Source organism: Nannospalax galili, unplaced genomic scaffold (genome assembly GCF_000622305.1).
Source record: "Nannospalax galili isolate Female #2095 unplaced genomic scaffold, S.galili_v1.0 scaffold382, whole genome shotgun sequence".
NCBI classification, from domain to species: domain Eukaryota; kingdom Metazoa; phylum Chordata; class Mammalia; order Rodentia; family Spalacidae; genus Nannospalax; species Nannospalax galili.
Window position 1 is genome coordinate 2,569,464 of NW_008348685.1, and position 22,581 is coordinate 2,592,044.

General features: G+C 47.2%; 1 protein-coding gene across 6 annotated transcripts; it reads left to right on the forward strand.

Moving 5' to 3' along the window:
* Positions 1–48: 48 nt before the first annotated feature.
* On the forward strand, positions 49–18,506 carry Mgat1 (mannosyl (alpha-1,3-)-glycoprotein beta-1,2-N-acetylglucosaminyltransferase). Of its 6 annotated transcripts, none has more exons than XM_008845965.3 (3): positions 49–173; positions 873–1,287; positions 15,981–18,506. In XM_008845965.3, the coding sequence occupies exon 3, from the start codon at positions 16,103–16,105 to the stop codon at positions 17,444–17,446; it is 1,344 nt and encodes a 447-aa protein (XP_008844187.1). In that variant the 5' UTR covers positions 49–173; positions 873–1,287; positions 15,981–16,102; the 3' UTR covers positions 17,447–18,506. The 6 variants fall into 6 exon arrangements, with proteins under 6 accessions (XP_008844187.1, XP_029425658.1, XP_017656810.1 ...); XM_029569798.1 differs by lacking the exon at positions 49–173 and adding an exon at positions 272–291; XM_017801321.2 differs by lacking the exon at positions 49–173 and adding an exon at positions 363–383.
* Positions 18,507–22,581: the final 4,075 nt, after the last annotated feature.

Below are 22,581 nucleotides of genomic sequence, written 5' to 3' on the forward strand. Positions count from 1 at the left end.
AAGTGGCTGCGGTGGCTGGTGGGAGGGGGAAAGGAGTGCGAGGGGAGGGCCGGGCCGCAGGGGGTCGAGGGGGTGGGGCCTGTTGGCGGCTGGGACCCGGCCCGGGCTGGGGACCAGGACCTGGACTGGGGCGGGCCGAGGCTCCCAGCCCGGACCGGATGGGTGGGGTGCAGGTAAGAGGCCCGCGCGGGGAGGGAGGGAGGGGGGATCCTCGGCGCTGGTCCAGGGAGGAGCTCGGTGTGTCTGCCGTGGGGTCGCTGAGCGCTGGGTTCCGAGCGAACGATGGGAGGAGTTAAGTCTTGGCGGGGGGGGGGGGGGGGGGGGGGGGTGTGTACGCCACGCCCCTACAGGAAGAGGGGTGCTGTGTGTCTGAGTGTGTTTAGGTATAAACTCAGAGGGGCCACTGGGAGGGCTTGGGAAGTGGGAGACGACTATGGCAAGGAGGACCCGGGCCTCATATCTCAGAAGAGTGCTCTCCGGAGTGGCCCAGTGAAGGAGTGGGATGGAGGTTGGGAATTACATCCTTGGCATAGTTTGGGCAACGGTGGGGGCATGAGGGCTGAAGGGAAGGAAGCAGGGAAGGTGCCAACATCTAGGTCTGGAAAGGATTTAGTTCAGTCGATAAGAGCTAGGGGATCAAAACACTCAACACCCTAAGAAGCTTGGCAGATAGGATTAGAGAGTGGGGGACGTTATCTTTGTACTCGGCCATGGGGTGCAGTATGTGAATAAAGTAGGTACTTTGTATAACTGTGGAGGAGTTAAGTTTTTGATGATGAGCATAGTAAAGGAATGTAATAAATACGGAGATCTTAGAAATCTACTTGGGTATATATTAGGTTAGAGTGTCATAATGTTTAAATGTTCTGCAGGTTAACACAGAAATCAGTCTCCTGGGCCATGCGGGTTTCAAAGCCTGTTTCTTCTGAGCTCCAGCAGAACACAAATGGACCAGTCCTCACAGTGGATGACTTCCCTTGCCTGAGCTTGAGATGGGATTGTACCTGGAACCTGTCTGTAACTAGCCTCTAAGCTTAATAAGCCAGCTGAATGAAGGGATGTAACAGACACCTGGGAGGGACACTGCCATCTGCAGAGTGGGGGGGGAAGGGCCTGAACACACCCCTTCCCCCCCAGACTCCACCCTCTCAGGGTCCACTGGGACATGGACTTTGGACGTGGACAGGAGAGAAGCTGCACTTTGGTAGATTTGATTCTCAGTTTTGGAAATGGAGTGCTGGATGGGGGTTTGATCTCCAGGGGAGCAACTGAAGGAAGAAAAGAGAGGTAAGGTTCCCGTCTTCTTTCTCACTATTTGCTGCACTGTGCAGACTGTTGAATGGGGAATTGGGAATGCTGCCATGCAGGAAGTCCGGGCATCTCCTGTGCCCTGATGAGAAAGAACGAACCTTTATCCTGATGGCACACAGGAAGTGTCACCTCTCCTTCATGCCTTCAGTCTTTTAGGCAGCAGACTTGTTCCTGTTCTATTCCATCTGAGGCTACTGCAGGGGGTGTGTGGTAAAGGATTGTGAGATTAGGTAGGTAAGGTTAGGTCAAGGAGACCATGAGAAGAAATCAAGCTTCCAATGGACTGTTAGATTAGTTACCTTCAAAGGCCTCCATCAGGGAGGTAATAGGATTTCAAATGGGTTTGTGCTTAGGCTGAACTGGACTACCTTGTCAGAGGCAGACTGCTCTATTTGGGAAACTACTGATAACAGGACTTTAGGAAGGTGGGGGCTGGAGTATAGAAATGGTTTCCATAGCTTCCTCCTAAATTGTCTGTTTTCTTTCTTTCCCATTAAGAAAGCTTTGGTCATGAAGCCTAGTGGGAAGAACAGAGACACAGAACTTGATTTGGGAAGCAGTAAGATTTGTGGTCTAGCTCAGACTTTCTTGGTCAGTGTACAACCTGAGCTATGTTACTTAACTTCTGCCCTGTTGTCCTCTTCTTGAAAGAAGATGCTTCACCTAGATTGCCACTAGGAGCACATGGGATCATTTTGTTTTTGAAAAAGTATCCTGGGCCTTTTACTTATTAAGCAGTAACAGTGATTGTACTTGATTGTTTAGTAGTTACACTAGAAAAGCTTTGAATGAAAATTGTGTTCTTTTATTGAATTAGCAGGTTGACAAAAGCCTTGGAAGACATCCTTAATTTAAAGCCTGTCCTGAATTTGCTCCATCTTGTTGCTCTTAGTATCTGGGATCATCGTTTTGTGGAACAGCTGAACAGTTAAGGAAAACTGGAATTGAAGGGTTATGTCAGATCCTGCATTGGCTCTGATACCCCATTCAGCTTTGCAGTTTGCCTCTTTGTGGGGTGGAAAAGTAAAGAAGGGCAGGGGGAAGTTTAGTCTCTAGCTAGAGGATAGAACTCCATTTCTTGGAGTGAGTGCTGGGTTCTTCCTCCTCTGTCATATCCCAGTTCTTTAAGATGACAAGTGTTTTCAAACTGATGTCCCTTAAGTTGTCTTCACACTTGCCTGCTCCTTCCTTGAAGGCTTCTTTAAACTCAGTTTACCTATACCAAGGTGCCTGCTTTTCTCAGTGATGATAAACAGCAGAAAGTAGGTGGTATGGGTATTGACAGCAGGTTGTGGTGGCCAGGGCTAGGGTCAGGAGGTCTGCCTTCCAGCCCTTCTTTGCTTTTTAGTAGCTCAGTTACAGAAAGGACTCACATTTACTGGAGACAGTAACTAAAAATTCTATACCCTACTCTTTGTTGAATTTCTTTCTTTCCCTTCATTTCTTTCTGTCCTTTCTTGCCATTCTTGAGTCCTTGTCTCCTCACCCCACCTCCACCCCCACCCCCAGTAGCCTGAAGGCTGGGTAGTCAGGCCTGAGTGGGTACCCAGGCCTTCAGCTGTTCTTTCTCTTATCTGAGGCTCATCTTGGTCCCTTTGGGGCCAGGCTGCTGCTATGTGTGGGTCTCAGGTTGGCTATATCACCTTCCCCAGATTCACTCATCAAATTCGTGGTGGCCAGTCTATGTTTATGTACAATGATTACAGTGATCCCTGAGGATCTCTGTGCGATACCTTCAGAGCCATCTCTCAGGTTACATGCTGTGTGAAAAGACCTTCCTCATCCTACTTGGGAGTTCCTACTGTCCTTTTAGTGCTTCCAGAGCCCAAAGTACCAAGGAGTTTTGTCACCTAGTGCTCATACCACTGGGCATGTCCAGTCCATTAGGAGCTTTCCCTCACTCTTTAAAGGAAGACAGACTAGGGATGATTTTCCTATTAGAAGGAATCCTGAGCAGGAAGGACTTGCCTAAGGGGAATGGCATATGCTGAAATCACTTGTGTAGTGAGTTGCTTTATGGCATCACACCTGACAAAACTGCCTGGGTTCTGCTGCAAACCTCCAGGGAGAGAAACTCCATGCCCTGACAGCTTTCTTGATAACATGTTTCCTTCTTAGGGTGAGCTAGCATCTTTCACTTGACAGAGCTCTGCCCTCACCTGACTGTTTCACCAGCCATTTCTCTCAAGGCTTCTTATGAGGTCACCAGATTGCTAGGGCACCACACTCAATGGGTGTTAGGGTGTTAGCCAGGACCAGTGATAACCTTAGCCACACACTGTATGGGTGTTATAGCTGAATTTATTTATACCTTTATTTTAAAAGGAGGCTAATGAAAGATTCAGAGGCATTGCTCAGTGATACATTGTTCTAATCTCTTTTCTCAGCTGAGTTTCTCTGTCTCCATATGTTTGGGGACGGACATACTGGGAGGAATGATAAAGGAACCTGAAACATGGGTTTAAAACTTTGGTTTTACTTCCACTGATGCTTTCAAGCCAAACTCAGTCCTAAAATTAGAGCATGAATTCTTTCCAAACTGCAAACAATTTCAGGTGTCTAGGGCATAGTTTATAAGAGGCAATTTCCTGGAATAACTTCCATTTTCTTTTCTCTACTTCTTTCTTGGCAGTAGTAGAGCAGGCAGGCAAGCTTGTTACCCATTTTAATGCTCTCTTATCAGGCGGCTAGATCTTCCTGTTTTTCCATTTGCACATAATATGATCCCAGGCTCATCCCTAGAGTCTAGACACTGGGCTCTTGTTTCTGCCCTTCCCTTACTACCCCTGCCCAGGAAACCTGGAGAGCCCACGGTCTCTGATGATGACTTACCTTCTGGATTCTTGCTCCTTAGACTAAATGTTTTCTGTTATTCCTGTTCAAGAATTGTGCTGTCCCAGTTCTCTGCTGTGCCCTTTCTTCTTGGGATAGCCCCCTTGTGAGTCTTGGAATTTAGACAAATGAGCATGGAGATGGATGTGGTGCTGGTGGGTTATGGTCTCCTGATCTGTTTCCCATCTAACTGCCTTAGAAGGAAAAGTCTTGGCAAGATCTGACATGACCTGTGTGGTCAGTCTTCCTCACCTTTCAGCACCCATTATGGATGTGTTTTGTCCAAGATGATGAGTTGAGCTTGTATTTTGGATCAAACCAGTTTCCCAATTTTTTATACTTCTAGGGAACTTTTCACTTTCCTTCACACTTTAGCACTGAGCGTGAGTATGCTGGGGCTCTAAGTCTTTCAACTTCTTTTCAACAGAAGTAAAGGGAAGATCAAGGAGCAGAGGGATTGGCATTTGCCTGACACAACCATGGCCGGTTTCTTTCACAGTCTGTGCAGTCAGCTAAACTGAAAATCGGGCGTACACATACCACGCCCATGCACAGTCCGATGCACTGTTGTGTCAGCTCTTTTCTTCTTCAGGACAGGGGTCCCACTGCTGTTATCAAGATCTCTCTGCTGCCCCACTGTGTTCCTGTTACGTGGGCACACAGCCATCTCAGCAGTAGTATTCAAGGATGCATGGGTGCCACGTTTGGGAGGTGGAATGCCTGAGTTTAGAACCTGGCCATGGCTTATGACTTACAGCAAATTGTCACCTGGAACCTCAGAGTCCTCTAGAATGAGGATGATGATGGACTCTGCAGAGCTGGGAGTATGTAGAGCCCAAGAAATGAGGCTTAGGGGAGGGGGCTGTACTCCTGGTGTCCCTTGCAGTTTTGTTTTAGCTCCTCACCTGCCTATAGAAGATTTACAGCATTCCCTACCTTCTGTAAAGGTCCCGGTGTCATGTAGTTGAGACATTAGTAAAAATCACTCAGTAAATACATACCTAAAGTCGTGGGTAGCTTGGGCCATGGAACACCCTGAGGAAGCATGTAGACCGGGATCTGATGTTGAGTATGTCAGGTGATCAAACGGCAGGATCCTCTGGAAAGTCACCTACTGAGCAGTCTGTGGTTCCCAGCTCCTCAAAGAGGTGACCAGGGTGAGTAGGGAGGAGCTGAGGCTTCTGCTGGTGGTCAGGTTCAGCAGGATGTTGTTGGAGAGGCTCCATGAGATGGCTCTGAATCTCAAGTGGCTCATCTGATGAGACCTGGCCTGTGCTGAGGCATGCCATGGGCTTAGGCCTCAGAAAGAGTCTGGGTTCTGAAGCCCTTGCTGACACTTCAGCAGGATTGCAGCATCTTTCCTCTGCCCCCTCAGACTTTGCTTATGGCTCTGATCAAGTTGTTTGTTACTGAGCTTCCTCCTTGTTCCCCTGGGTCCCTCCACCTCCCTTTCAGATTTCTTCCCCTTAGAGTGTCCAAGGAATACAGACCACCAGACACTTCAGGGCCCTGTCCCTGATCCCTTCAGGGCTACCACAAAGGCCTGTGATTGATTCCTTCCCCACTTAGGTCTAGGGTTCTATCCGGTGGGCAGGCCAGTCTGCTTTTTACTAACAGCTCTCATTGCCTACTAAGGAAAAAACAAGAACGGAAACAACTGACTCCCACCGCCTTGGCAGCAGGTGTTTCCTCCCTGGCTTCCCTTTTGGCACCCCGGTTCTTGTTGCTTGTGTACCCCAGTCAGTCGCCTCCCCTCTCCTGTGTCTCCAGCTCATACCCTGCAACTTCCCTGGTTTAAGTATAGGAAGTGGCTCCCAGGTGCTTGGCGATGGCGAATGCTTTGCCTGGTGAGGGCTCCCCGCCGTGTTCCCCACGAGAATCTGCCCAGGAAGGGTCTGAGGCTGGGTGGGTTCGAGTGTCAGCCCTTGGAGTTGCGCCTGGGAGGGGGGAAGGACCCCGGACAAGCAGCTACTTCTGTAACTGCGCGTCGAAGTTGGGGGGGGGGCGGAAGAACAGCTGTGGTGACCTGGACCTGTGCTGGGAAGTCTGCCGGACGCGGCGGGGAGGCGGGGCCAGCGGACTGGCCCGGGGCTGGGTGGGGGCGGGCCGGGGCCCTGGGCGCGAGCTGGGGCGGGCCGCCCCACCCCGCCCTCCCGGGGAAGGGCCACGTTGCCGCCGGGGCGGCCCGGCGTTCAGGAAGGGCCGGCGGGGAATCGGGCGGTAGCCGCACGAGCGAGGCCGAGAACACGCTGGGGCGCCGGGTCCGAGCCCGCCAGGTTCCGGGCCGAGAAAGTTCGGAGGATCCGGTGAGGTGGGGCCCGGACTCCGGCGCCCTTCTAGCCCCGGGGCTTGTCCCTGCGGGCGAGGGAGGGAGGCCCGCGGGAGTCGGCTCCAGCCCGAGGGTCGCTCGGTGCTCCGCCCGGCGGCGAGGCTCGGCCGCCTGGGGAGGAGGCGGCCCGCGGCTCGGAGGGCTGCTGTGAAACCCGGCCGTGGGGTGCCCGTGGGTGCGGGGCAGGGGAGAGGGGATCCCGGCGAGGAGGCGGGGGCATTGGGACGGAAAATGCCCTTTTCAAGCCTCACTCCAGCGTCTTGTCTTCCTAAGTTACTAGGGGTTGCATTTGCTGAGCCGTAAGGAAAAATTGACTCGATGTTGAAATATGTAAATTGACAGGAAAAGTTTTTATCCACCTCTTTGCTTATGTGTGGAGTAGGGAATCCCCAAGAGGCACCCCCTCCCCAATTTTACAAACTCGAGCAGAGGGACTGGGGTGCGCCCAGTGTTCTGGTGGAAGAGTGGCCTAAGGGTCACTCTTTGATTAACCTTTGCTGCTGTAATGTTTTCCCCCGTGTTTGAGACCTGAGACCGGCACTGGCCAACTTTTTTGTTTGTCGTTTTAATACTGTGCAGACTAGTCAGTTTTTACACTGCTGGTGGCTTTACACTTCCCATTTTACAGTAACTGCCACTTGGTCCTTCCTAGGATGGAGACCACAGGGCCCATCCACATCCCTGCTTCTGGATTTTTTTCAGAAGGCACTGCTGGTATGTTCAAACTTGGTGGCATGTGCAACAGGTTTCAATTCAGTGTCTCTTAAGGACATTAATAATGGAGATTGTCATCAACATCCAGACATAAGGGACTGTGGAGATATCCAAATCAACCTTGCCTCTTTATGGATGAGGATACTGAGGCACCAGTATGTGGAATGATTGGTTCAGGTTTGCTGTGCTGGGTTGCAAGGCCTTTGTGTTTTTTCCTATACCAGCATTAGATTTCACCTTACCCACCTCTGCCCCCCGGATGAATAACCTGTGTCCCTTCAGTACTAGGTCCTATTCTCTAAACCCTTCAATTATTTAGTGTGTCTGCTTTGACTCCCTTTCAGTTCTTCCCTCTGAAATGATGGAGCCTGGTACATGATACAAGAGTGTTAACAATGAACAAGAAAGTGATTCACGTAGCTTTCCTTGATCTCTGACGTGTCCATGTCCATGTCTTCTGCATTTTTTTTTTTTGTTGTTGTTGTTGTTGTTGAGACAGGATCTTCCTGTGGTCCCAGCTGGCCTGGATTCACTATGGAGACCAGGCTGGCCTCAAATTCAGAGATCCGCCTGCCTCTGCCTCCCGAGTGCTTGGATTAAAGGTGTGTGCCACCTCACCTCGCCTGGCCATCTTCCGGATTTTTAAAGTTTGCTTCCTTGCATACTGGGCAACTAGAAATAGGAGAAACTTAATTAACATTCCTTCCGTATCTATATTTAAGTTTAAGGCTAGATAATGACTTTCACTTTTCTGTTCCTCATTGGAAGTTGACTATTTGTTGTTGACTTGTTTAAGGAACACTTGCCAGAAAGAGGGGCAAGCATGGGATCAAGAGTGTCAGATGCTGGATACCGTAGTACATGCAATCTCAGCACTCAGGCAGTTACCAGCTAGCTTGGGCTCCGTAAGCTCTGTTCTTTTAAAAAAAAAAAAGTGCTAGAAAGGACTCTGCTCTTCAAATGGAACAACTGAGTAAACCCCATAGGAATTGGAAGACTTGCCCAAAGCCACCTGGCATTTGACTGAAAGATTAACATGCTGGTAGTGTGGCCTAGCTAGTTAATTTCCCCAAAGGAGTTGTAAAAACTTAGAAAAATCAAAGCTAGTTTTGAGTCTATGCCTTAGAGGCATATCTCATAAACCATAGTAAGGACTCAGCTCAGGGTTGACAGTTCTGCTTTTAAAAGGAAAATAAGACAGACTGTATTTTCTTGAAATGGCTTTATGCATAAATATCCCATTCTGTGTGTTGTTGGAATTTAACTTTGATCTCTTCCCTGGGGCTTGTCATTCTCATCTCTTCAATATGTTAGGGACCAGTGGTTCCCTTGGGCACTGAGAAGGCAGAAGTGATCCAAGGCTACATGAGGAAAAGGGTATAGCTTCAGCTGGCTTTTCTTCTTGGAGTCCTTCTCTTTGGAACCCAGCCATCATGTTACAGGAACCCTCAGCCACATGGAAAGACCACATGGAGGTGTTCCAGCCAGCACACGAGCTAAGGTCCCAACTAACACCAACATCAGCCTGCAGATGTGTAAGAGAACAGACATCTAGAGGAGTCCAGCCTTTAGCTTTTGAGTCTTCCAGCCCAAGGCCCAGATGTTGCAGAACAGATAGGTCATCCCCTCTGTGTGACATTTTCTACATCCTTGATCTCTTGATACTGTGTGAGGGAATAAGTGATTGCTGTAGTTTTAAGTCAGCAAGTTTTGAGGCAATTTATTATTTGTCAATAAGTACCTAATAAGAAATGGAATATGAGTAGAGGAGGTCTCAAAAATTTGTCTTGGAGCCTGAGTTGACAGGGAGGAGCATTTGGCCTGCTTGATCGATGCTTAGATCCCATTTCATTCATTATTTCAGTACTTAGTGTTATGTAATGAATCGCCACCAAACTTGACGGTAGTGTCAGTATCTTAGCCGTGTGATTCTTGCTTATGGTCTTTCATGTGATTGCGGTCAGATGTGGCTGGGGTTGTCTCACCTGGAAGGTTTTCTTTCATATTTAGTGGTTGATTCTGGCAGTTAGTTGGAACTTTGCTGAGATTGCCAACTGGGGTACCTTTAGATGTCCTGTCCGTCTGCAGAGTAGCAGGTGGAAACTATTACCTTTGTTGTTTTGAGACGTGGTTTTGCTCTGTAGCCCAGATTGGCCTTCGTTTCCAGCATTCCTCCTACCTCAGCCTCCTGAGTGCAGGGATTGCAGGTGTGCTTCAACATCCCGGGCTTGTATTGTCGTTTAGGATCTACTAGTGCACTCAGATAGCTTCAGTTCTGAAATTATTGGTCTCTTCTGAATCAGAAAGAGGGCACAGGGATGCTTACCTATGGAGGAAAGAGAATCTGTCATTTCAAATGAGGAGCTGTGGCTTCCCTCTAAACACCCCTCTAGTATCAAGAGTATCCTGCCACGAAGAGAATGGGCTGGGATATGTGGTAGTTATTTTTGGAAAGTGCAATTCTTCACTTTCTTGCTGCTGTTTTGGTCGTCATTCTCCCTGGTGTAGTTAATAGTGCAAACAGGTTCCCATAGCCTCTTGACCTTTACAAATGTACCAAGCACTGTAACAAGTGTTGAGGACCTAGAGCCTTTTTCACTGAGGAGTAAGGTAAGAGCCAAGGAAAGTAGGGTGTCAGATTGTATTACTGTATCGTATGCTGTGAAGGAGTTGTGGGGAGGCTTGGCTCTGCCTGGGATGTTACAGGAGTCATCTGAACTGGGCCTTAAAGAATGTCTACATCTTATAGGTGGGGTTCTGGGTAACATTTCAGGAGCAAAGACACATGTACAGAAGCACTTATTGGGGAAGTAAGTAGCTTTCTGAGGCTGTTTTATGAGACCCGTGTCATTCATGGTAGAGATGGGGTTGAAAAAGGATGTGGGCCAGTTGTTGTGAAGACCCTTTTATGTCATACTAAGGAATTTGAGTTTTTTTCTGTGGGCAGTGGCAGCATCTGATGGCTTTTAAGGCATATTAATGGGATCAGGATACTCTTGCTACTGGAAGGGTGTTTAGAGGAAAGCCACAGGTAGATCAGCTGGGAAACTACTTCAAGAATTCTGACTTAAAACAGGATTTCTTAGTAGGGAAAGAGTTCGGGGTAAATGGTTGAGGACTTAAAATGGGGCACCAGCCCCAGGGTAACTTTTTGTACCATTTTCCTCATTCTGAAGTTGCTAGGGCTAGATATGTTTCAGATGTTAGAATAGAGCATGAAGGGGAAGGGGTACAGGAGCCCCCACCCCTGGCTGAGGAGCTATGGACAAGTGATGGCTTCAGGAGGAGTTTTCTTTAAGGATATGGTTCCTGATAGGTCCACGCTCCAGTGGACGACCCTATGCCCAGGAGTATATGGGCAGCACAAATTGAAGTCGATGGGCTATTTTTAAAACTGTATATGAAATTGGGGTGGTAAGGAGGTGGGGTGAATCTGGGATGAGAATAGAGGTGAATATGATCAGAAGACAATGTATGAAATTCCAAAAGAATTAATGCCTTTTTTTAAAACAAAAAAAAATTGATCTGGTATATTTGATCTGTTATTAAATCAGAGCAGTGCATGATAATCCACAGTGTTTATTTTTGTTAGCAAAATGTGTGAGTAGATACACGAAGTAGGATGGAGACTATAAATAGCCTCACATTAGATCAGATTTTGCCAAATGAGGTGGGGTGAGATTTTATTGTTAAATGAGTTTAGAAAACTGTTTTTCAGTGCATTTTGGATTTGGAAATTACAGAGTTGTAGATGAGTGTGGCATCCACACAGAGTGTTTGGTTTTAGGCACATCTCCTGAATGTGGAGGGTTTAACACAGCAGTTTGGTAGCACAGGTGGAGGTGGTCCCTGAAAGAATTTGACAGATGTTGAGCAAGTTGTACTGGTGCTAATGATTGTGAAGGGGAGGTGGGCTTCATGATCTCAAAGCATCAAGGAAGATGTCCTGGCATTTACATTGTCATACACCTGGCACGGTTGTAAATATCCAACATGGGTTATCTCAGCCAATCCCTATAACAACCCCATAAGGTATTCCATTAGATTTCTATTTTAGAGGTGAAAAAAATTGAGTCTCAGGAGATATGGAAAAACACAAGATGATGCCAAGCATTGCCTCTGGGTTGTCTGGCTTCTCCCTCTTTTTTTTGTTTTTTAATTATTATTTTTATTTTGTGTGTATGAATGTATTGCCTGCATGTAGATAAGTACACCCATGTTGTGCAACGCCTGCAGAGGTTAGAAGAGAGTATCAGATTCCCCTGGAACTGGAGTTACAGATGGTTGTTAGCCACCATGTGGGTGCTGGGAATCGAACCTGGGTCCTCTTTAAGAGCAGCCAGTCAGTGCCCCTGGTTTCTCTTTTTACTGCTGTACCCTGCTCATGGTGGCCTGGAAAGGACTCAGCAGTGCTCCCTGCAGGAGCAGCCAGAGTGCATCCACTTATGGTTTGTGTATGTATACATATACTTCTGCACAGAGCTGAAGATCCTGCCCTGGAGAATAAGTAGGAAAATGGTACAAAGAATCTTGATGCATCTGTGTGGAAAGGCAGGTAGGACTTAGGATGGAAAATTGTGTTCTCTCATGGCAAAAGGAGCAAGTTCTGTTTGAGAGCTTATAGAGAAGGGCCGGGGTGGAGTGGGAGGGAGGGGGCTTTTCCTGTGGCCCATCCAGCCACTGTAAATGTTTGTAGACTCGCCAGAAATCCAGGGTGCTGATAGGTAATCCAAGACTCCTTTGATCTGCATGTGAGTAGGCATGTCCCGCCGAGTTCCAGTGTCTACAGAAGAATGAAAAGTAATCTGAAGAGAGTCTTTTGAAGGATAAACAGGTGGGTTTTGTTTTTTTTTTTTGAGGTTTTACTGCCAATCCGAGGATTTGGAGGTCTAAGGTGACCATTGACAAATCCAGAACAGTCCCATCCCATTGCTGCAGACAGCACTGCAGTTCACGAACTTTAATCTTTCGTGTCTTCCTTCCATCCTTTTGTTTTAAAGACGTTTTCCTACTGAGTCACTTAGAAGCAGAAAGTTGGGGATATAAGGATCCTGGCTCTTAGAACACAGGGAAAATTCCAACATTAACCACATTCTGAAGGGGAATGGAGAAGAAACTGGAAGTGGACGCATCTCTGTATTCTCCCAGGAAACTTTAGTGTAGGAGCCCTAATGACATTGGAATATAATTCCACAGCTGAGTGGAAATGGCCTGAGAGTGTACTGGTGTTCTGGAATTGTGGGGTGGTTGGAGTCTAGGAGGTGGTGGCAGTAGGAACTGGGAATGTCTTTTCAGGAGAGAAACAGATTCCAGAGCCTTTTACACATCTCAGGGATGCAGACCCGGGGTTTTGGCTGGGATAGAGGGTTGGGGTGAGTGTCAGAGGGTAACTGTCAGAGAAGTTGACACAAGAAATACATGCCTGAAGTTTTAGGATGTGAAGGATGAGATCAGAGGCTGGAAGACAGTGGCATCATATGGTTTAAAATTGGCAGCCCTCGGGGAATTAGTTGAGATATTTTCAATAATGGGGTCTGGCCTGTGGCGTGTTGGCGAGACCATTGCTTGTTGACTGTGTGTCCTGACCCCTTTTGGGCCTGGCAGGAGCAGGTGAGTGAGGGAAGACAGTAACAGAGTGTCAGTCCTTCCAGATGTGCCCAGCTGGGCCATGGATAGATAAAGCTGATCAGAGGTGTGGTTCATGGGGTCTTATTTTATTTTTAAGAAACTTTATTTGGAAATAGTTTCAAACTTATAAAAAAAAAGTTGCAAGAATAAAAATGACCTTTCAAAATGGCATATGGATATTCCTGTCCACTTTTCTCAAGTTCACCTGTTATTAACATTTTGCTCCATTTGGGCTCTCTGTATAGATACATGGTGTTTTTGTTCTGAACTATTCAAGGGACTCTTGTCATGGGCCTCTACCTCTAAATATTTCTGTGTGTATTCCCTAAGAATTGGGATATTCTTTTTCCTACTCCAGTAGTTATCAGTTAGTTAATGTGGATGCTTTGACCTTTGCCTATATTCCAATTTTATTTTGTACACTATTAATGTCCTAAAAAAGAGTTTTATTGAGGTATAATTGACACACAATAAACTGCATGTATTTAAAGGGTATAATTTAAGTTTGCTATGTACATGCCCATGAAACTGTCACCACAGTCAAGATGGTAATAAGCATATTCACTCTTCTCAAAGCTTCCTAATATCCTTTTGTAATGTCTGCAGCCCCAAGTTAAGAGCGTAAGTTCTTCAGTTGTCACTAAGAGACTAAGACAAGTTTTTTTAAATTTTTTTGCCAGTCTAATGAGTGAGAGACATTATCTGAAGATAGCTTCAGTTTTCATGTTTCTTATGAGTGAATTGAACACTATTTTGACTTGTGTAAGGACTGTTATGTGTTTCCTGTGAGTTTCCCTTATTGGCTCATTTTCTGTAGAATTCTTGACCTCTCACTCCTCTCAGTTTCTAATTCTTTTGTAGTATAGTATTATCTGTAATCTGTGTTGCAGAGATTCTGTTTGTCATTTGATTTTTTTTACTTGCCTATAGTGTTTTTAATCCATGCAAAAATCTTTCAAGTAAGAAAATATATCAGTTTTCTTTTATTGCATCAAATATTTTTGAGTCATACTTAGGGAGCCTTTCTGGGTACCATGTTTTCTCCTAGCGCTTTAGTTTTTTAATATTTAAACTTCTGATTGACATGAAAATTTATTTGTATATAAATATAATTTTTCACTTTTCCAAATGACTATATAGTAATTACAGTCCTGTTCTGGTCCGTTGGGGAGTCTGCTTATTTATAGCACAGTTGTTTGTTTTGAGACAGGCCCAGCTGACCTGGGACCCCCTACTAGACCAAGCTGGCCTCAATCTATCCACCTGCCTCTGCCTCCCAAGTGCTGGGATTAGAGGTGTTGCCACCAGGCCTGGCCTATGGCATAGTTTTGATTGAAGAGCCCCTCTGCTTCATTATTTTCCCATATAGTCTCATGCTTACCTTTCCATGAGAATTTTAGTGTCATTTTGTACTCCATACAAAAGCATTTTTTAATTTTTTAATATTTTTAGTTTGTGTGTGTGAGTGTTTTGCCTGCATGCATATAAAGTGCACCTGTGTGTGCAATGCCTGCAGAGGTCAGAAGAATGTATCAGATCCCCTGGAACTGGAGTTATGGATGGTTGTTAGTCTCCAGGGTACTGGGAATTGAACCCAGGTCTCTGCAAGAACAGTCAGTACTCTTAACTGCTGAGCCATCTCTCTAGCACCACAAAAGCATTTTTTTTTTAATGTTGCTGAATTATTATTATAATTTTTTTGTCTTTTTTGAGACAGGGTCTCCCAGTAGCCCCAGCTGTCCTGGAACTTACTATGTAGACCAGGCTGGCCTTGAACTCACAGAGATCCGCCTGCCTCTGCTTCCCGAGGACTGGGATTAAAGGCATGTGCCTCTACGCCGGGCCTGTCCTTGATTTCTTTAAATCAGTATTTAGTGTACTTTTATCCTTGATTTCTTTAAACTAGTTTTCCAAGAGTATTCTTGCAGTATCGGCAAATACAGTTTTACTTTTTTTTCCTTCATTTTTTGGCTGCTTTACTTAGTATTATTTGCTTTGGTCGATTACTCGCCATTGAGATCATGGGCAGCATGGCTTTTAAAAATTAATATAATTATGAATGCATATCATTTGTACAGATGAGTTTCCCTGGGGCAGTACCATACAGGCATTTCTTCTGCTTCAGTCTTCTCCATCCCCCCCCCAACTCTTCCTTCCTTCCTGGCTTTTGGATTCCTTCCTCTTCCCTAATGATCCCTACTCTACTGTCAAGTTGTCTTTTAAAAATTCTTTTAGTGGGCTGGAGAGACAGCTCAGTGGTTAAGAGCACTGACTGCTCTTGCAGCAGACCAGGGTTTGATTCCCAGCACCCACATGGTGGCTAACAATCATCTTTAACTCAGTTCCAGGGAACCCGGTGCCCTATTCTGACCTCCACAGGCATTGCATGAAAGGGGTGCATTTAACACATGTCAATACACTCATACACATAAATTTTTTTTTGTTTTTAGCTTCCATAATGATAGAAAATGTGATTATTTGTTTTTCCATGTCTCACTGATTTTGCATGATGACTTTGAGATCCATCTCTTTTCCTGAAAATGGCAGGATTTTATTCTTTGTGGCTGAACAATACCACATTTTGTATATCTGTTCATCTGTCAGTAGCACCTAAGCTGATTCCATTCCTTGGCCATTGTGGCTAGTTCCTCCATAAACATGAATGTGTGAGTCAGTGCATGTCTGTGTTATTAACAGCCCGGCTTTACTCCTGACATTCATGAGAATGCCTCTGCTGTTTCTTATTAAGTCAGATATGATGTTTAATTTTTAAGGTCAATAATTTTAGGGTAGTTAGATTTGAAGAATAGAAGCCAAATGGTCTTGCCTCTTCTTCGTAACTAAACTTCAGATGGAAGATGGGAAATGAAATACAGCAGGTAGGGAATCAGAGTAGGCATATTTAATTGCATTATTATTTCTCAACTCTCTTCAATTCTCCCAGCATCATTCTCTGCCCCTCTGTCAAACATACAGCACTTTCCTGAGGTCTCAGGGACTCATTTTGGAGTGGTGGAGCATGTGCTCCTAACCCTGCAACCCCCTGGCTTCCCTGCTTCCTCAGTTTCTCACCTGTGTCTGCCCCTTCCCCCATGTTCTCCACCCTGTGGCATGTGGAACTATATGTATTTGTGGTGACAGTTGGCTTTCTCTCTCTTCTCTTTAGGTGCATGGCTGCTTCCTAGTCTCAACCCAGAGGAACCACCCTCCCACTGTGGGAAGTGAGCCAGGCAAGCCAAGGGCAGTCTTGAGCCCGTTCCTTGCCTGCCCTCCCCTGTGGGGGCCAGGATGCTGAAGAAGCAGTCTGCAGGGCTTGTGCTGTGGGGCGCTATCCTCTTTGTGGCCTGGAATGCCCTCCTGCTCCTCTTCTTCTGGACGCGCCCAGCGCCTGACAAGCTGCTCTCGGACAATGCTGTTGATGACGACCCTGCCAGCCTCACTCGGGAGGTGATCCGCCTGGCCGAGGACGCAGAGGTGGAGTTGGAGCGGCAGCGGGCACTGTTGCAGCAGATCAGGGAGCATCATGCTTTATGGAGCCAGAGGTGGAGGGTACCCACTGTGGCCCCTCCAGCCCGGCCACATGTGCCTGTGACCCCCTCACCAGCTGTGATTCCTATCCTGGTCATTGCCTGTGATCGCAGCACTGTCCGCCGCTGCTTGGACAAGCTGTTGCATTATCGGCCTTCAGCTGAGCGCTTCCCCATTATTGTCAGCCAGGACTGTGGTCACCAGGAGACTGCCCAGGTCATTGCTTCTTATGGTAATGCAGTCACACACATCCGGCAGCCTGACCTGAGTAACATTGCCGTGCAGTCTGACCACCGCAAGTTCCAGGGTTACTACAAGATCGCTAGGCACTACCGTTGGGCACTAGGCCAGATCTTCAACAAGTTCAAGTTCCCAGCAGCTGTGGTGGTAGAGGATGATCTGGAGGTGGCACCAGACTTCTTTGAGTACTTTCAGGCCACCTACCCATTGCTGAGAGCTGACCCTTCCCTCTGGTGTGTGTCTGCTTGGAATGACAACGGCAAGGAGCAGATGGTGGACTCAAGCAAGCCTGAGCTGCTCTATCGCACAGACTTCTTTCCTGGCCTGGGCTGGCTGCTGTTGGCCGAGCTGTGGGCTGAGTTGGAGCCCAAGTGGCCCAAAGCCTTCTGGGATGACTGGATGCGTAGACCTGAGCAGCGGAAGGGGAGAGCCTGTATACGCCCAGAAATCTCGAGAACTATGACCTTTGGCCGCAAGGGTGTGAGCCATGGGCAGTTCTTTGACCAACATCTGAAGTTCATCAAGCTGAACCAGCAGTTTGTGCCCTTCACCCAGTTGGACCTGTCATACTTGCAGAGGGAGGCCTATGACCGGGATTTCCTTGCCCGGGTCTATGATGCCCCCCAGCTACAGGTGGAGAAAGTGAGGACCAATGATCGGAAGGAGCTGGGGGAGGTGCGGGTACAGTACACAAGCAGAGACAGCTTCAAGGCCTTTGCTAAGGCCCTGGGTGTGATGGATGACCTCAAGTCTGGTGTTCCCAGGGCTGGCTACCGGGGCATTGTCACCTTTCAGTTCCGGGGTCGGCGTGTCCACCTGGCACCCCCACAGACCTGGGAGGGCTATGATCCTAGTTGGAATTAGCAACATCTGCCTTTCCCTGCTGGGTCCCTTCCTTGGCATGTCATGATCTGAGACAGGCCTGCAGTTCCCGGCTTTACCATCCTGTCTTGTGTTTCCCTCTTGGGTCTGTGTATCTTCTTTTTTCTTTTTCTTTCTTTTCCTTTTTTTTTTTCCAGAGTGGCATTCGAGTGCTTAAATCATAAAATGAGAGTTATACTCCCGTTGTCAAGGGAGTCAGATCAGGAGAACTCTTGTGAGGTATATTGAGGGAAATTAAACAAGAAACCACTGTGTGGTAGGGGAGAGTTGTTCTTACTGAGGCCAGAATTATAGTGTCCTGAGTTTTCCCCTCAGACATCTACAGAGAGGTTGGCCACTCCAGCTCTCTTTGCCAGGCCTATTCTCCCTGACCAGGCTCCTGCCAGTGCATGAGCGTACCTTCTGTCCCTACCCTCCTTTCTCTGCCTTCCCCTAGTGTGGGACTGGGTTTTGGGGGAAGGATCATACTTGTGGCCAAATGAGACTAACCAAAGGGGTTTCGCTGTTAGGGTTGGATTGGAGTTGTTGGGTTGCCAGAGTTACTGCCTCCTGGCTTCTCTTGCCTTTCCCTGCAGCCTGCAATTTGTGGTTGTGAGATGGAACGTGCAAGAGGAAAAAGCAAGACCTTTAAGCTAGTGCTCAGCTGTTGGGAAAGGTGGTGGAGAAAGCCTGGCTTGGGTACCCGCTCTTCTTGCTCCTGGGCCCCTCCTTTCTGAAAGTCAGTTCCCTCCATATTGCGTTAGGAGGGCTCAGTGCTGGCCTGGTAGAGGGCAGTGAGTGCCCATACCTCTTTCCCCTGGCTTTGTTGTACAGGCTCCTCCTTGAGGACTGGCTCATGGTGGCAGTCTCAGAAGGAAGTAGCTGAAAGCAGGACAGCTCGGGCCTGCCTCCCCAAGCATTCCCCCATCCTTCCAGGCCAGGATGCAGATGGCAGGTTGGAGAAGAATTTGTGTGGTTTTGTTTCTTGCCTGACCTCAGTTTCATGGAACAAAGTGGAATCTACAGAATTATTTTCAAAAATAAAGGCTAAATTGTCTGAAAATACTTGTCTGTGTCCTGGGACAGGAGGTAAAGGTTTGGGAAACAAAGGGAGAGTCAGGTCTAAAGAAGAGGGCTAGGCAGGTGAGAGTGGTACCGTGAAAGAAGGAAAGAAAGTTGGGTTTTGGGGTGCCCACAAGGGACAGTTAAGGACCTGGTGGGATAACAAGGCCAGCTTGCTGGTGGAGAGGCCCTCAGCTGTGTGCTTGCTGAGAGTCTCTAGAGCTGGCTGTAGGACCTTTGGCACAGTGTTTGCGAGTGGTCTGGGGAAAGTAAATCTGGCATCAGAATGCTCCCAGGAGTTTGTGCAGTGTGTCCTCTGCATGCTTCAGCAGCTGTGCCTCAACAAGCTGCCCATGAATCCAGGGTTCGTAGTGGACATGGACAGGCTATCCAGTGGCGCTTAGGACTCTTGATTATGACCCCAGTAAGAAGAATATCATTTAAACTATCACCCTGAACACATACACGTCCACCCCACCCTCAGTGCCTGCTGAGACTTTGCACCCATATTGCAGGGAGTACATTCTGAGAATTCTTTTCTAATGTTTATTATTTTTATTTTATGTGTTTGAGTGTATTGCCTCCATGTATATAAGTGTACCTGTGTTGTGCAGTGCCCGCAGAAGCCAGAAGAGGGTGTCAGATTCCCTGGAACTAGAGTTACGGTCAGTTGATAGCCTCCATGTGAGTGCTGGGAACCAAACCCAGGTCCTCTGCAGGAGCAGCCGGTGCACTCAGCCATCTCTCCAGCCCCACATTTTGAACAATTTTATTCCTAGTTTTGTGCCTATCTGTGCATGTTCATGTGCATGCAGGTGCATGCATATGCATGCATGTATGTCTCTGGGTGCTGCCCACTGTGCTTCTTTGAGACAGGGTTTCCCATTGGGGATCCACTTGTCTCCACCTCCCAGCACTATTGCACGTGTGCTACCGAGCCTTTTTGCCATGGGTTCTGGGCATGAACAGCCAGCACTTTGTTAGCTGAGCTACCTCCCCAGCCCAAATACTTTTTTAAAAAATCGTTACTTGAAACTCCTGTGGCCAACTTTATGACAGTACTGGCTTGGGTCTTCACAGCTGGTGGGGATAAAGGTCACTAGGTGAGCTCTGTCCAGAAAGGAAGGGGTGCAGCTGGGTAGTCACCAAGGGAGCAGCTCTGGCCTTGCTTTGGGGCTCAGGAATGCAAATTAAACAGTGGACTCGGTTTTAATCATTTATCTCAACCTTCTACATCATGGCACTAGTTGTGTCCTGTTGCTCTTAGATGCATTATTTAACAATTTTGATTTAAAAGGGAGATGGATCATGTTCTATAGCTTCAGAAACGGCTAGGAAAGGAAACATCATTCCTGACTATTGAGCTGGGAGAGTTTGGTTGTTCAGACTCCATGTTCTTAGCACTTAATGTGTTTCACAGTCACTGGTCAAATGCTTTGTTCTGAGCATTGCCAATACTGAGTTGCTCCTGTTTCACCAGTGGGGAAGCAGGCACAATAGAGGCGAACTTGATGAGGCTCGATCGCTGGGGCAGAACCAGGCTTTGAATGGAATGTATGCTGTAAGACACTGAGATGCTGGACTGTTCCATTTGATCCTTCATTGCCTTCTTCCACTACCCCTCCCCAGCCTCATTTGGCCCCAGGGAGCAGGTGATGCTGGACTTGTAGCCTAAGCAGCTGGTAGTCTCCTGCCCTGGCTGGTGGATAGGCTGGAGTGTGTCCAGGAAATAATAGACTAGGAAGGGGACCACTTCACGCCCATGAAGGCCATACAGATATTTAAAAGCAGAGCCTGGCTTCTCAGGTTTTTCTTGAAATGAGTACCTTTTTAAGGTCTCTTGGTATTGTTTGCTTTCTAAGTATTACTTTCTGTTGCTGTGATAAAACACTGACTGAAAGCAGCATGGGGAGGAAAGGTTATTTCACCGTACAGCTCCCAGAAGGAAAGCCAGGCAGGACCTCCGAGCAGGAACCTGGAGACAGGAACTGAAGCTCAGACCACAGAAGGAAAGCTGCTTACTGTCTTGCTCCTCTGTCCTGCGCTCAGCCTGCTTTCTTACACAACCCAGAACCAGTGGTGGCACCATTCACAGTGAACCCTTCCACACCATTCAATAATCAAGAAAATGCCTCATAGACATGGCTGTAGGCCAGTCCAATAGAGGAAATTCCCCAGGTGAAGTTCCCTCTTCTAGGTGTGTCACGTTGACAAGCTATCCAGTATACTTTAGAAGTGTTCCCCCAGAAATTCTATCTGCAGCTTGTCAAGGCATCCTTGCCTTGAGGTTCTTGTGTGTAGAGTTGATAACTCCTAGGAACCCCAGTGCACTTTTGGAGAACAAAGCAAGTGGCTGTGCCCATGGGAGCACACCATGCCATTAAATGCTATGTAATTCTGCTAGCCTCAAGTTTTGACAGTCGTTCCAAGATCTCTGCCTTGATGCTTCTGCCGCTGTGTTTATACTTTTGCCTCTTATCTGTGATCAGGACTCCCTGGTCCACCTCCTGCAGCTCCTTCTCTTGTGCCCATTCACTTATGGCCCTGAGAGCTTCGGGACAGCTATCTCTGCCTTCCATAGGCCATTGCCTCTTCTGTAGGTCATATTGGAATCCCTTTGTTGAGTTAGTCACCCCCAGTGTAGACAGCTATCTTGGATACAAATCTGTGTGGCCAGGCTTCTGGGCCTCCAGTAGACTTTCCCATTAGAACTGTGGAGTTGCCAGGAGAACTGAGGCAAAACAAAGCTCTTTGAGGGCAGGCCAGGAGGGTGGGAGGTGGAGGACATTACAGTGTTTGATTTTAAAAAGTCATGGTTTAAAAATTTATCTTTTCCCCCCTTATTATCTCTTAATTTTAGAAAATCAAATCACCAGATTTATGCTGTGGTTGGATATCATACGAGACTTCTTCATAGATAGATAGATGATAGATAGATGATAGATAGAAAGGTTGATAGATGATAGATAGATGATAGAGATGATAGAGATAGATGATAGAGAGGTAGATAGATGATAGAGAGATAGATAGATGATAGGTAGGTAGATAGATAGAACATTCATTTATTAGTGAACAAAATTCTGCAAAGATTTAGCTTATATAGGTTTATATAACTTTGATAAGTTTATGTAGTATAACATTACCCTCATCTTTAAGAAATATGGGATTTCAGGCTTCCAGATGGAGATGCTATAGAAGTAAGCAGTTTGCCACCTGAGGAGCCCAACACATTCACCTAGCTTGGACAGGTTGCAAGGAGTTTATATTTGGAAGCAAAGGTTAACAGATCTTTATGGGTGATGGACCAGTGGCATTTGTGGATGAGTGATCTTTATGGGTGGCATAAAGCAGGGGTTAACAGATCTTTATGGGTGATGGACCAGTGCCATGCCCCTTCTGAGGCTTGACCAGGCCTGGTGGCAGAGATCATATGGTGTGTTGGGCTGAGCTAAATCCCTCACTGGGCCCACTGCCCGTGTCTCAGTCTCAGAAATTTGTCCTTCCAGAGCCTAGACCTGTGAGGCTAGGACAATAATACCTTCTAGAGGAGTTATGAGGTCAACTAATAGGTGTGGAAGCAACACAGACAAAGTCCTATGGAAACCTTTGTCTATACTCCTTTTCCTCAGTTCATCCTGATCCCCCCTCTCTTCTGGGCCCTCACACCCTCATGTAAGTCTAGAGAGATCAGAGTGGCAGACATAGAGGCTGTGTAGAAAGGGAACCACATGGTACTGAGGCTGCTCTGTTTCCTCCCACTGCCTGCCTTTGCTTTCTTGAAGTCTGGTTCTTTCTACTGAAGCTGTAAGTGGGTCAGAATTAGATTTAGCTGCACACAACAGGAACTTGAATCACAGTGCCTCAAAGAAATGAGAGGTGGGGCCTGAAGAGATGGCTCAATGGTTGAGTGTTTGATGCTCTGGCAGAGGACCTGGGTTCAGATTCCAGCAGCCATGTTGGACAGCTGACTATCTCCTGTAACTCCAGCTCCAGAGGATCTGACCTCTACTTAACCTCCGAGGGCACCTGCATGTATGTGATACACATACATACACAGGTACACACACATACAAATA